Raw genomic sequence first — 14454 nt, forward strand, 5'->3', positions numbered from 1 at the left:
TCTCCTCTAACCAGTGGATCCACGCTGTCTACATCCGGTCTGTTGATCACTTAGTAACTGTCTTGGTTATTAGATCGATGGTCACAGTATCACAGTGCTTATGTTCAAGTAACCCTTATTTGACTTAATAATGGCCCCAAAAGTGCAAGAGTGATGATGCTGGCAATTCAGATATGTCAAAGAGAAGCTGTAAAGTGCTTCCTTTAAGTGAAAAGGTGAAAGTTCCTGACTTAATAAAGAGAGAAAAAAATCGTACACTGAGGGTGCTAAGATCTATAGAAGAACAAATCTTATATCCATGAAATTAGAAGCAATATGTTGTATATTATTCAGTTTTATTATTGTTAAGTCTCTTGTGACTAGTTTACAAACTAAACTTTGTAAATATGTGTGAACAGGAAAAAATATACACATAGGGTTTGATACTGTCTGTGATTTCAGGCATTTGCTGTACATCTTGGAATGTTTCCCCTAAGGATAAGGGAGGACTGCTGTAACCTTGATTTTACATGTATTAATCTGAATAAATCTCAAAAACACTGTGTTGGAGGGACACATACAGTATGATACTCCTTATATTAATTTTTAAAATAGAGAAAATAATTATGATTGATATCTCCATATGTAGGAAAATTAATAAATAAAGTGAATTAAACTCGACCCAAGCGGCAGGTAGGGAATGGCACTGGCAGGTCCTCTTTAGCCTTACCCGTAATGCATTATTTCTTAAATAAAAACTCTATGCCAAAGAATATATATATATTCTCTCTCTTTCTATGTATATATATATTCTATATGTATATATAAAAACAATATAACATATACATATTCTTTATATATGTGTATATATAAAAAACATATATATATTCTTTATATATATATATATATGTTGTGTTTACACATTGGTTTGTTATTTCATCCAGGTTCCTACATTCTTTCCTGGTGGTAACAGCTCAGTGACTGCATTTGATTCAGGTGAATGCAGATTGGATGGAAGTTTGCATGTTCTATTCAGAATCCTTCACATATTCAGGACTTTGACAGATTCATAGGTCAGTCCCTTCTGGAGCTTGTCTAACTAGAGAAGTTGCTGTCCATGCAAAATGGAGCTGCTCATTAGGCTGGTTCATTCATGGTCCAGACCACTGGCTGGAATTTGACCTCTTCACAAGCAAGACCACTCCACTTTCTCTCTTGGGCTGTTTTTCCTCTCCCCAGTCTCTTTTCCAATTACATTCTCAGCCCCTAAATCTTGATTTGAGTAAGTAAATATATTGTTTCCTTGGTTATTAATGCGATTCTCCTACTCTCCTGAGAAGCTCACCACATACGGGTGGTCTAACAACCACAACCTTCTCAAGGAGAGAGTTGGGTCCAGCATGTGAGGGAAATGGTAGACAGGAAACAAAGCCCTAGGTATCTGTGGCTCCTCCACCCGACCCCTTTCCCTGCTGTTCAGCTTTAAAAAGGATGATTGTGCCAGGATGAGGGAAACAAGAAGCTTTTGCAAAATCAATATGAGGGCTTTGCTCATTGGTGTAATAATGGTTAGTAGGGAGGACCTGTGTTACCAGATAGTAGTCATATTATCTCAGGAACCAGAGGATTGCTTTTTTTTTTTTTAATGAGGCCTGATTCTTTCAGCATAAAAGGCATGAAATTTAAAGACATGAAAATTACTGAATTTCATATTATTTTCATTACTAAATCCTCTTTTCGACTGTTAATGATGCTTTTTTTTTTTTTTTTTTTATTGAGATGGAGTCTCACTCTTGTCCTTCAGGCTGGAGTGCAGTGGTGAGATCTCGGCTCATTGCAACTTCTGTCTCCCTGGTTCGAGAGATTCTCCTGCCTCAGCCTCCTGAGTAGCTGGGATTACAGGTGTGCGCCACCACGTCTGGCTAATTTTTGTATTTTTAGTAGAGATGGGGTTTTGCCATGTTGGCCAGGCTGGTCTCAAACTCCTGACCTCAGGTGACCCACCCGCCTTGGCCTCCCAAAGTGCTGGGATTACAAGCGGGGGCTACCATACCCAGCCCTATTAATGATTCCTATAGTGTAAATGCATCATAACTTGGGTCATCCATTTGTTTAATGTAGTAACTTTCATTTATAAAATATGTTGACCACAGCTCTTACCTTTGGTTTTCCTGGGTGGGTAACATGCTAATTTTTGCAGATGTGATTTACGTTCTCTAGAAATTAAACCCTACCAATTTTCCTGTTATTCTTTACATTCATTTTGCACCGTTGGCAGAGTTTTTGTTGCTACTTTCTTTCAGTGTTTTTCAAGAATGAACTTGCCAGCATTTGTCAGACTTTTTTCTTGTCTCAGTCACTAAGTAGTGTTTGTTCCTGTCAGTGAATTTCTAAACTTTTAACGAGTCAGAAAAATAATGCTTTTTTTTTTTTTTTTTTTTTTTTTTGAGATGAAGTCTTGCTCTGTCCCCCAGGCTGGAGTGCAGTGGCACGATCTTGGGTTACTGCAATCTCTGCCTCCCAGGTTCAAGCCATTCTCCTGCCTGAGCCTCCTGAGTAGGAGTAGCTGGGATTACAGGCGCTGGCCACCATGCCCAGGTAATTTTTGAATTTTTAGTAGAGATGGGGTTTCAACATGTTGGCCAGGCTGGTCTTGAACTCCTAAGTTCAGGTGATCTGCCCTCCTTGGCCTCCCAAAGTGCTGGGATTACAGGCATGAGCCACTGGGCCCGGCCAGAAAAATAACATTTTCTAGAAGTTGATTCCTGTGTTTGAACTCTCAAATGTTTCTGAATACCAACCCATCTGTTTTAAGTGACTACTACAATGGTCTTTGGCTTATGAGTGTGGTTTTCATTGTCTGTTTTACGGCAGTCTGATACCAAAAGTAGAAAACAAGAAAGATCTTAAAGTAGAAGATGACTCATTTTAATCTGATTTACTAAAAAAGGTTGGTTAACTCATTTGTGTTTATAGGTGTTTGCTATATATTAACGGAATCTTTTTTAAAAAGACAACTGGGGCCGGGTGTGGTGGCTCATGCCTGTAATCTCAACACTTCTGGAGGCTGAGGCGGGCAGATCACTTGAGGTCAGCAGTTCGAGACCAGCCTGGCAAACATGGTGAAACCCTCCCTCTACTAAAAATAAAAAATTAGCCAGGTGCAGTGGTGGACGCCTATAATCCCAGCACTGGGGAGGCTGAGGCAGGAGAATCGCTTGAGCCTGGGAGGCAGGAGTTGCAGTGAGCTGCGATCACACTCCCTTCTGGACAACAAAGTGAGACTCTGTCTCAATAAATAAACAAACAAACAACTGGAGACTGTGTCTCAAAATAAATAATAAATGACAACTGGAAATTCCTTGTTTGAACATTAAATTATTAGTTGGAAATATTTCTATAATCTATATTACTGTTTTGTTTGCTACTTGGAATTTTTAACTTTTTAAATAAAGCAAAATGTAATTAAACCATCTCTCTAGTATCCAGCAAGCACAAACCCAGGAGAGCTTGCTAAGAATCAAATATCCCCTCTCCTTGCCAGGGCTAGGTCCTAAGGAGACACAGTTGGCTTGCTGACAAGTCTAGCTCCATATCATATTTTCACTTAAAACTTAAGTCTAAAAAAAGTGAAAAACACATTTACCTGTATCAAGCTAGTGTGTCTACGTATGAAATTGTGGACATCGTTACCAATCACAATTTGTAGTCCAAATTGCCAGCCTTTCCCTCTATGAAATTGTTCCTTGCCAATACAAATAGGAAGATAGAAAGTCATCCCTACCTCCTGTTAGCATTTGTGAACATTTGCAAATACATTTGTCGTGGTCTGCATCCTTTGTGCTAAAATCATTTCCTGGTTGGCTGATGCTGCTTATTTTGCCGGCTGTCCCTGTAAGTCCTTTAAGGTGGATCCTGTAAGCGTGCAAAGAAAAAAAAACAAATTGGCTAGGGTCATTAATTTACCGTAGTGGAATATTTTTTGTAATGAAGAATTCCATTCTACAGAAGCGTGTTCTGTACTCATTAATGGACTAATGCATACTCTGGACAAAATATTTTGCACTGGTATAAACAGGAACCAACTTATCATCAAATCCTTCGGCAAAGAGGGATGTTTTCATGAAACCTTCAACACATATCACTTGCACAACTATCAGAAGCGACTGTAGAGCCCTGTAATTTATTTTCCTGCTGCTTTCAGATAAACAGAAGAGAAAGAAATGCAGCACCAGGGTCCTCCTCCCAGGTCTCCAGTCATCTTCCATAGAGACGGAGTCCTGAGACAACTGGGCAACCTCAAACATCATTTTCCACAGGGGGCCCCGGGGGGATGGAGAATGCAGCAGACAAGGAATGGCCACTGAGTTTGGGGAAGAAATCTACAGAACGGTGCTGAAAATAAATCCTTGTGGCTGCATTGCCTCATGTCTGTATAGTAGGGTAATGTAATTAAACTTTTAGACATTGAGAAAGGAACAAATGTCAGAGTAAGTTAGACACTATTTACAATACAGACGATCCCTGACTTCCCATGGGGCTATGTTCTGATAAGCCCATTGTATGTTGAAAATGTTGTATATTGAAAATGCATGGAATACACCTGACCTTCGGAGCATCATAGCTTATCCCTAGCCTTCCTTAAATGTGCTCGGAACACTCACATTAGCCCACAGTCAGACAGAGCCATTTGGCAACATGATGCACACAGTGTCTGTTGTTCACCCTGGTGATCATAGGACTGACTGGGAGCTGTGGCTTGCTGCTGCTGCCCGGCATCATGAGGGAGCATCGTGCCACATATCACTAGCCAGGGAAAGATCCAAATTTAAATCCCAAAGTGTAGTTTCTGCTGAATGTGTATCACCTTCACACCATTGTAAAGTCAAAAAATCTTAAGTTGAACCATTGTAAGTTGAATTGCAAAAATACGGCTTACATCAGTCATCTGTGTACCAGCAAGGAGCATATAAGGGAAGGGAGAAGACAATATTTTTGAGGTTGTTTTTTCTTTCTTTCTTTTTTTTTTTTATTTTCCATAACTATGCTCAAGAGTTTCTGCTGCAAAGAAGCTCCTTGGCAGATGGTTCAGGACAGATCAGAGCAGGCATTCACATAATGGGGTATGCCATGTTGGCACATTGAGTCCTCACGTCCTGATGGAGAAACAGGCACACGAAGACCCAGGCGAGGAGCCTACAAAGCAAATGCTGCAATGGTGGCAGAAGTGTACTTGAAGCACCAAGATGATGCCCTTCTTTGTAAAACCTGTTAATGTTTGCTAGCTGCCACATTGGAATAATATAATTTCTAACAGTTTGTATTGGAAGAATACAAAGAAGAGAGAAAATGTTCTTTTAGTTCTACCTGCTGGTCGGGCCAGGCCAGGTGCTTACACCTGCATGCACACTGGATGCTTATAACCACCTGCAGTGGTGGCCGCCATCTTTGTTTTGGCACTGAAAGTCACTGAGGTTCAGAGAAATAAACTTGTCCGAGGTCAGACTCTTAAGTCATGGAGGTAGGATTTGCACCAGATGCAGCAAACCCCTCTGCCATGTTTCAACACTGGTGCACACCTAAACAGAGATGTTTGTTTGTTGAAGAAGTTGTGAAAAGATGAGGGTGGGGCCATGTGATGTGGAGGTCCGTAAGTGTTGCTCCTAAGTGACTTCAGTATTAAGACAGCCCTAGAAACTTCATCCTAAGGCGTGAACTGGACATGTGAGTCTCAGTATTTTCCTACATGTTTCAAAAGTGAGACTGGCCGTAGCTCAGTCTCTAAATGCCTGCTGCAAAATGCTAGGTCATAAATACTCATCTTTGTTGGGATTTTGAAACACTTTACTTTCTTTCCATTGTCTTCCCATTAATCATAGACAGGATTGAGATGAACCACTTCCCTTGCTTATCTTTTAACTCTGTCTTGTCTCCTTTGAACATGTTTAGTTCTCATGGAACTTGTTAAATTTTCCCCAGAGGCAAGAAAAATAAGGGAGAATACTATTTCTTATGAGTCTCTGTTAGAAAGGTTTTGTATAATTTTAGGTCCTTTTATGGCCCACTGGTTTAAAGTGCTTTCTTTAAAATTTGGTTATTAAGAATGGCCACGTTCTTGAAGTTGCTTTACATTGGTATGGGTGGATTTTTTTTTTTCAATCTCTGCAGCTTTGCCAGGGATGATTTTATGTAACAGTGGAGTAAAGAGGTAACATCAACATTAACAATTAAACCTCAGTGTTATATAAAACTGCCAGAATGTATGTGAAAAGTGACCAATTTTTAAGGTTTAATGTACAGGTTTAATGTGTAGCTTTTAGTTTTACTGGAAAGAATCAAATTCTATTGATGCATTTATCCATTTCTTATAACATGTATATTCCAGTTTTCCAACACTTGGAGAACATTTCATCCAGAAAAAAATCCCTTACATGCTGCATACAACTGGCATCTCAAAGCATTTGCAGTTATGAGAAGTTTCAGTCCCTTCACAGTTCTCTTATCATGCTAGCATCATGTTTTATTGGGATAATAATTTTTGATGTAATATCTATTTTATCTTGCCAAGCAAATTAAGCTTTAAACCAATGTGTGTGTTTTTCTATATGGCCTATCCAAAAATTGATTGCATTTCTAAAGGAAATATCTGTTAAGAACCACCTCAGTTTAAAATATTTTTATAATGTCAGCGTACAAGGGTAATGACCCATTTTGTAAAAATCTTATACAAACAGCCTAATCCTTAATTTTTGTGCTTTTTTTTTTTAATTCTTCTGTTGTAGATTCCTAACTGTTGCCAGTTGAAAAAATATTTAACTTGGAGGTAAAACAATGACCAACCACTTGTGTCTCAAAATTCATTGAAGTTTTGATCTCTTTGGAGTCAAGTTGGAACTGCTGTGAGGCCCAAACACCTATTTTCTCATTCATCTCGGTTGTTGCCTCTCCAGGAGAGCCTGATCTTTCCATAATGAGAATAGTGAATATGCTTCACTGATGTTTAAAGAGTCACATCCATGTGTATCTGTTTCTCAAACATGCTTCTGAATTTTCATCCACTGTTTGTACAGCAGGACATACTGGGCATTGTAGAGTTTTCAGTTGGTTGTTCAGGCAACTTGACGTTTAGCCGCTTCTCTGTGCTGCCCACCACAATCCTCCCCTGGGCAGCCTGCTCAAGGACTTTAACACTGTGTCTACTTTCAGACTGTTCAGGTCGTGGAGCGGAGTGTCTGACTTGGGCATTAATGAGATGAAGATGAGACTGTAGGTCAGATGGTGACTGCTTTTGTGATGTTCGTGTTGACCTTCATTTGCTAATTTCTGACCTCAAAGTGGGTATTTCATAATGTGTGCTCCATGATCACCAGGAGCCACCAGTCTGTGCTCTTTAGACTCCTTTAGGCTGGTGTTGATGCCACTGGGCACACAGTCTCACTTCTCTGCCCCTACCGTTTGCACACACATTTCGGAGCGCCTCTATGTGCCTTGTGTACCAGCACTACTGTGCAGGTGGCTTCACCATACTTATCTTGCACACTAGGTTGTCAAGTCCCATTGCTGTTCTCTCTCTCTACTCTCATGGCATTTTAGAGGCAGAAAGTAAATTCCCAGTCAAGGTTGCCCATGCTATTACTTATGATTATTGCTACCAAATGGGTGAGGACAAGGCAAACACCCAGGGAATGCTGTGAATCTAATGTGTTTCCTGTAGAGGAGAGTAGAGTTGACTAACCATCCCACCTAACTCTGCCATCTCTAAACTTGACAACTAATCTTGACTTTGAGATTGAACACAATTGAATGTGTTTAAACTTCATAAAGACAGATTAACTTTTGAAACCTTTTGGAATAAAACAGCACAGTCACAAGTATCCATCATTTATGCTATTCGTATGACATATTATCATGGAAACACTTACCATTCACTGATTTTACAAATATTTATGAAAGCCAATTATCTACCAGGCAGAGTTCTTCTAGGCTTTGAAGATACACAGTAAACACAATGGACAAAATACTGTTTGTATGAAGTTTCTTTTATATTGTTACAACCAAAGTTAGAATTTTAAACCCAGAGAAACTTAAAGAAGTAATAATTCTGAGAAACAAGATGTTTTTCCATTTAAGGTTAATATAAGAGTAGTTTAGATCTTGGTTAAATCATTGTGGTTCTCATTTTCTGGAATAGTCACCCAGCAAATCTTTTAATTTTTTTTGTCTTTTGTTGTTGTTGTTGTTGTTGTTGAGAGGGAGTCTCGCTCTGTCGCCCAGGCTGGAGTGCAATGGCGCGATCTCGGCTCACTGCAAGCTCTGCCTCCTGGGTTCACGTCATTCTCCTGCCTCAGCCTCCCGAGTAGCTGGGACTACAGGCGCCTGCCACCACACCCGGCTAATTTTTTTGTACTTTTAGTAGAGACAGGGTTTCACTGTGTTCGCCAGGATGGTCTCAATCTCCTGACCTCGTGATCCACCCACCTCGGCCTCCCAAAGTGCTGGGATTACAGGCGTCAGCCACCGCGCCCGGCCACAAATCTTTTAATTTTTTCTTTCAATTACCATGAACTCACTTACCTATAATTGAGTTCTTCACTTGAGAGATAGAAATGTTCATACAATGAGTAAGCCTCATTCCCTTCCCAGTCTTTAAGGTGTATTTTAAGCACGTAGCGTTGCTGATTAGTCAGTTGCGAAACAAACTCATTCCCCAGCCAATATTCTCCTGAAGGGTTACCAAATCCCTATAATGCAAATTGTTAAATTCAGTTACTTCATGTCATTTTTTCTTTGTATATTTGAAGTGGATAGTCCTTCAACTTAACATAGAATAACTATCAAATAGCAGAAATTACTTCTGGTGCTGTGACAATTCAGGGTCCTTCCCAAAGGAAAATGGATTTTAAACAGGTCAGTTATTAGACACTAAGCTGCTGCTGGAAGAAAATTTGTATTAGGATAATGAGAACTACTTGGGGAGCCACCAGCAGAAGCCTTGGCATAAACAGCTCAGTTCATGGGAATGTGAAGCACCATTAAACAGTCGGCTTACCAAAAAAACGCTGAGTCCACCTTTAAAAATAAGCTAAGTAGTGGCAGCCTTATTTTTTTGAGAGTCTTACTCTGTTGCCCAGGCTGGAGTGCAGTGGTGTGATCTCGGCTCACTGCAACCTCTGCCTCCCAGGTTCAAGCGATTCTCCTGCCTCAGCCTCCTGAGTAGCTGGGATTACAGGTGTGCGCCACCACACCTGGCTAATATTTGTATTTTTAGTAGATACAGAGTTTTGTTATGTTGGCCAACTGGTCTCAAACTCCTGACCTCAGGTAATCCATCTGCCTCGGCCTCCCAAAGTGCTGGGATTACAGACGTGAGCCAGCGCACCTGGCTGCAGCTTTTGTTTTGATACAGTTTACCTTATATTGGCCATTCTTTAAAGGGGAGACTGAAACACCAATTTTAAAAACTATGTCAAAAGTCATTGGTTAGTTTGGGATTCGTGGTTAAGGTTCCGCAGATCTCGAAAGCTATTTTTCACAAGGGAAATTCTTTTCTGATGCCTTAAAGAATGTCCTTACCACTTTATATTCTTTCCAAGTCCTCTGAAAATCAACGCTGCCATCCTCACGTCGCTGAATAATTGTCCACCCGCCTCCGCCAGCTTCCATGTCACAGTAGGCCTGCAAACGGGAACGCAGGGTATAAGTGACAGAACTCCCCCCACCCCCCCTTACGTAGCAAAAGCAGGAGGAATGTAGACCCTGAGTACAGGATTCAGCCGAGAGGGTTCTCTGGGATATAAGGCACAGAGTAGACCATCGGGGTTGTTTAAGAAACAGATGGTTTCAAATAAATTGAAAGTGATGGATTTAAAATGATGGTGAAACATAAACAGTAATATAATATAAAGTGTTGATGAGAATATGACTCACTTGTCATCGTCTGTTCCAGGCTAAAGACCCCACCCTGATGGCTGGCCCAGAGATTGCTGTTTTTTAGAGATTCATCATGAACGGCACATTTTGGCAGATTGGCCCCAAACCCCACATCTCCATCCTGTAGAAAACCATTGACTTGTGTTCACAGCCTTGAAACCTTTCACTAAATGCCAGCCCCTGCCAGCTCCACAGAGAGCTATGTGAAGGGGATATACTCTTTGATCATAGGATTTGGAGGACTCCTGTTACATTCTTATACTGTGGGGCTGTTTGGCTTCCTTTATGTGCAATACTAATCAGATTTTTTGGTTCACATCTGAGCACAAGGGCCTTGAGGCTCCGGTGTCCTGGTGCAAGGTGTGTGACCTGAGCGTGGCTTAGCAGCTTGGCTTAGCAGCTTGGCCTCAAGGGCATGACTTCAGGCTTCTCTGTACATTGCTCACTGCCCACAGTTTTTCTCTAAGCAACTCTTTTTATTTCTGCTCTTAAACTGGCTCTGTGGGTTTAAATTTTGTCCAGAACACAGAATTCTTTCTTAAGCTAAGCGCATGCATGCTCAATTTCAACTCAGCTGGAGTTTTATTATGAAATTAAAAACCCCTGAAAATAAGACTACATAAATAGTTTTAAATAACAAGATTACGTAGAATGAAACATGTTTTCCAGAAAGTAAGATAAATTTTCTGCCACATACAAGGTGGGAAATATTGAAGTTAAGGTTCACAACCAATTATAAATATTCTTCCTGTGTTGTGCCCCATGGTCTTTTTGAGAATAATGGAGGCGATTTGGCAGGGTAAGCTTCAATGCACACTGTTCTCTGTTTACGAGTTAGAATCCTAAAGAGGAGAGCGAAAAGAGAACCAAGAGAGTGCTAGTCCTGTTCTTTCATTTCCTACATGAGGAAAGAGGGGTGCAGAGGAAGTGCAGTGGCTGCCTGATGCCTCATTGCCAGTGGAACCAGAGAACTGTCCCTGGAACAGTCTGGTCTGCAAGGGACTTCTCCCCAGCATGGTTCTGGTCTCTCTCCAGGAAGGTCACCCGGCTCGTATTGCCTTCCCCAATGGCACTCATGTTTGGAAAGATAGGTGCCATTAATGAAAGTTACATTTATTAAGAATAAAATTATTTCCTCATTTTAAATTAATCTGATGTAGAAAATCAGTCTGCTCAAGCTAACCCCTTGTTACCACTCTGTATTGCTATGATTTTTATTATTGCTACATACCACTCTCATCCAAGCACTCTGCCAGATACTTTGTGTATATTATCTATAATCTCATAGCAACTCTGCTGTGCTATCATAATTCTGCATTTTTGAAAGGAGAAAAGATTTAGCAAAGTTAGATTTTGATCAGTTACTCACCTACTAAGTGATACATAGGATTTGAATAAGGTCTGTTTAATTCCTGTTATGTTTTTTTTCCACTGACGTCATGCTGCCAAAAACAGAGAAACCTGACCCTTTGGTAAATAGGCCAAAAGTCCCTCAACACAGTTCCAAGTTTAAATCAGTTCATGAATAATACTGCCTCTTATTTGCCTGCAGTCAACAAAATGGTCAGTGCTGCTCACTTCTATCAATATGTCTTTTTAAAAATCTATTTCATAAACCAGCTGAATAAGCTACGTTGGTTTGAGGATTCAGTACATATATTGAAGTTAATTCTGTATCCTAAATGGTATGCTCTTGGGTTGAAAGCATTGATATGGCTCTTGGTGAGCCTATCCTTGTTCCAAGAATATTTGATTCTTCAGTGTCAAAATCACTGCTATGAAGTTACCAATACTTAAATACATGTTCTGTCTTGTTCAGAGAACAAGTTTATCTTGTTGTGGAAGTCAGAGGCAAGACTCTCAAATGTCTGAGAGTCACTGCCAGCACATAAATGATTTGAGCCGTATCAGCATTCGCTTTGATTCCATTAGTGATGATGATAAGGTTATTAGAACATTTTCTTAGTACTTCATCCAGGTGTTTAGAAAAAAGAACAGAGGATTTGTAAAAACTGGAGTATTATGGTTAATTGGACTATAAAACTTGCAGAGAAAGATAGTGTTCAAATAGAGTTATCTACCCAGCCAGAAGATACTGAGTAAAAGTGCTGAAATCGATTATATCAGGATCAGAAAAGCAGAAGTCCTCAGATACTTCCCAAGACCTTACCACTCCAGTTACAACAAACCTAAGGGCAGTTAATATCTTTAATCTGTCTACTGCTGTATGGCGCAGGAACCTGATATCTTTCTATAAAGCTTGATGTTTTTCAGCAAATAATACTTGACTTGCTTCAACTCTGAGGCAATGATTAAGTGACGGGTTAAATAGCAAACCATAGAGACAAACATTAGGAGTCAGGTGTCCTGTGAAATTTAGGGAAGGAAGTGACCATGTCTCTAGCAAAAGCATACATGCTTTTGATAAATGCCATCTTGCAGTCTCTCTCTCGTACAAGAACCTAATGAATTTTTCAAAACTAAAGCTGCAACATCTTGGCCTTTTTAGGAAAAGATCTGCTCAAAGACCAGTTGAACCTTCTTTTCTTGAATTAGATAAACCAGGGCAGAATCGGGTCCCCTGCCAGGCAGAGAAGTTGTCTGGTAGTCTTTGAAGGCAGTGAAAATGGTGACCACTCCCATTTACTGTCCGAGGTTCTACCCCAGCGGCTGTCCCTGTGTTGTCATAACCCCCAAGGCTGAGGGTATCATTGTTGTATTACAGATGGGGAAACTGAGCTCTCAGAAAGGTTAAATGACTTGCCCGGAGCCACAAATGGCAGAGCCAGAATTTACATCCAAGTCTGTCTATCTCTCCCTGGATCAGATTGTGAGTTATGGAGTCTTAAGTCTGGAAGGGAATTTAGAGGTAACAATTGACACCACTTATTTTTCGAGATGAGGAAATTGAGGTTTTTGAAAGCTTATTGTTCCCTGCTGTGTAAATGAGTTTCTTTTACCGCAAGTGTTTAAAGGGAATATAAATCCTAATGTTTCCAACCATGACCTGAGGCTCATATAATCCCAGAGTACTATATATTTTCATCTTTCTGCAGAATATTTCAGTTATTCTGGGGGCCGTGGGGTGGGACAGTGCACTGGGGTGGGAAGCTTGCACTTAGGCTGAGAAACATAGATGCAACAATGTGATGGGGCTGCATGGTTAGCGGCTGTCCCTCTGCATCAGTGTCCATGGCATCCCCGTTTCACATGCATCCTCTGTCCCCCTCTTGACACTCCTGTCCCCAGGCCAAGAACACGCCAACATCTGGTGACAGACAATGGCATGCACAGAACTGTCATGAAAACCAGATAGCAGAAGAGATTGAAAGGCTTAGCCTAGAGTCTGTTCGTTGCCTTTTCATCTGCAGCAGACTGTGTTGTTTGTGGGTTTGTTCCCTTCCTTCCTTGTTGTATGGCTTCTAGGGCGTTAGGGACATTAACTAATTTTCAGGGTTGATTTAACACAGCATGAATGAATTAGAAGGGTTTCTTTGGAAAGCATTATGTTGAATAGCACAATATTTATCTTTTCCGTTTATAATCAAGATACATGTTACTATTTCAAGTTCCAGGCCTTTAAAACCCTAATGCTTGTATTTTTAAAGTATTTTTCTTTGATACTGTGTTAAATACTTAGGATAATACTCAGTTTAAAGAGATAATACTTCCAGGAGCCTTGAAAATTTCCATTTTGGTTCAGTATCCAGTGTATTCTCTGTAGTTATTTGTGTTGGTTCAATATGTAGCTGCTTTTACATTTATATGCAGACATATTTATAGACATTTAGTATATACAGTTATCCAGTAGTTACATAACACTTCACCACACTGATTCTCATGTAATATCATTCTGCCCTATCAAATGTTTAAGAGACGCCACATTGAAATATTCTCCAGAAGAGTTGTTTTTTTTTTTTTTTTTTTTCCCCTTATCTAAAGTTCAGTGTCCCCAAAGCACCTTCAGGAGTCAGGCTCTCTGAGTGAGGCTTCAGAACTAGGAATGACTGAGGTAAGCTGTATTGTGGCTTTGCCTGCTGTGAGTACTGACCGTCCACTCAAGTTACATGCAGTAATTGGACATATGCCTTGAAGTGAACTCCCCTGCTTGAGAAGAAAATGAACACTGTCTTTGTGGTGTGTTTCGAGTCTTCTACACTGCGTTAGATGAGGTTAGAATCGCCTGCCCCAGCGGTTCTCATGGTGTGGACCTCAGAATCCTGCGTGTCCCCCAGACCATGTCAGCAAGTCCACAGGTTGAAACTGTTTTCACGATGCTAAGACGCCACTGGTCTGTGGCACTGTGTTAGCGTTTGCTCAGATAGAGCAGAAACCATGGTGGGTAAAACTGCTACCATCCTCGTGTGAGTCAGGGCAGCAGTAGCAAACTGTACAAGTCACTATGCAGTCACACACAAAAAAGAAAGGAACAATAATATCACTGAAAAATGACTTTGGCATGGCAGTAGAAGTTATTAATTTCATGAAACCTCTATGGCTGATGCACTATGGTTATTCGGCCTTCAGTTTTTGGAAGATAACTTT

General features: G+C 40.5%; 2 protein-coding genes across 8 annotated transcripts in view; one reads left to right on the plus strand and one right to left on the minus strand.

Moving 5' to 3' along the window:
- MCPH1 (microcephalin 1) overlaps positions 1–14454 on the plus strand; it is a 237460-nt gene that overhangs the window by 97880 nt on the left and 125126 nt on the right. The window lies entirely within an intron of this gene.
- The window catches only part of ANGPT2 (angiopoietin 2), a 63945-nt gene that overhangs the window by 4511 nt on the left and 44980 nt on the right, over positions 1–14454 (minus strand). For both annotated transcript variants that reach the window (XM_002818775.5, XM_009243516.4), the window contains exons 6-8: positions 9553–9654; positions 8554–8720; positions 3764–3894 (exon numbers count right to left, since the gene is read on the minus strand). In XM_002818775.5, coding sequence (XP_002818821.1) covers positions 3764–3894; positions 8554–8720; positions 9553–9654 — 400 coding nt within the window. The remainder of the gene's footprint in view (positions 1–3763; positions 3895–8553; positions 8721–9552; positions 9655–14454) is intronic.

This window comes from Pongo abelii, chromosome 7 (genome assembly GCF_028885655.2).
Source record: "Pongo abelii isolate AG06213 chromosome 7, NHGRI_mPonAbe1-v2.0_pri, whole genome shotgun sequence".
NCBI classification, from domain to species: Eukaryota; Metazoa; Chordata; class Mammalia; order Primates; family Hominidae; genus Pongo; species Pongo abelii.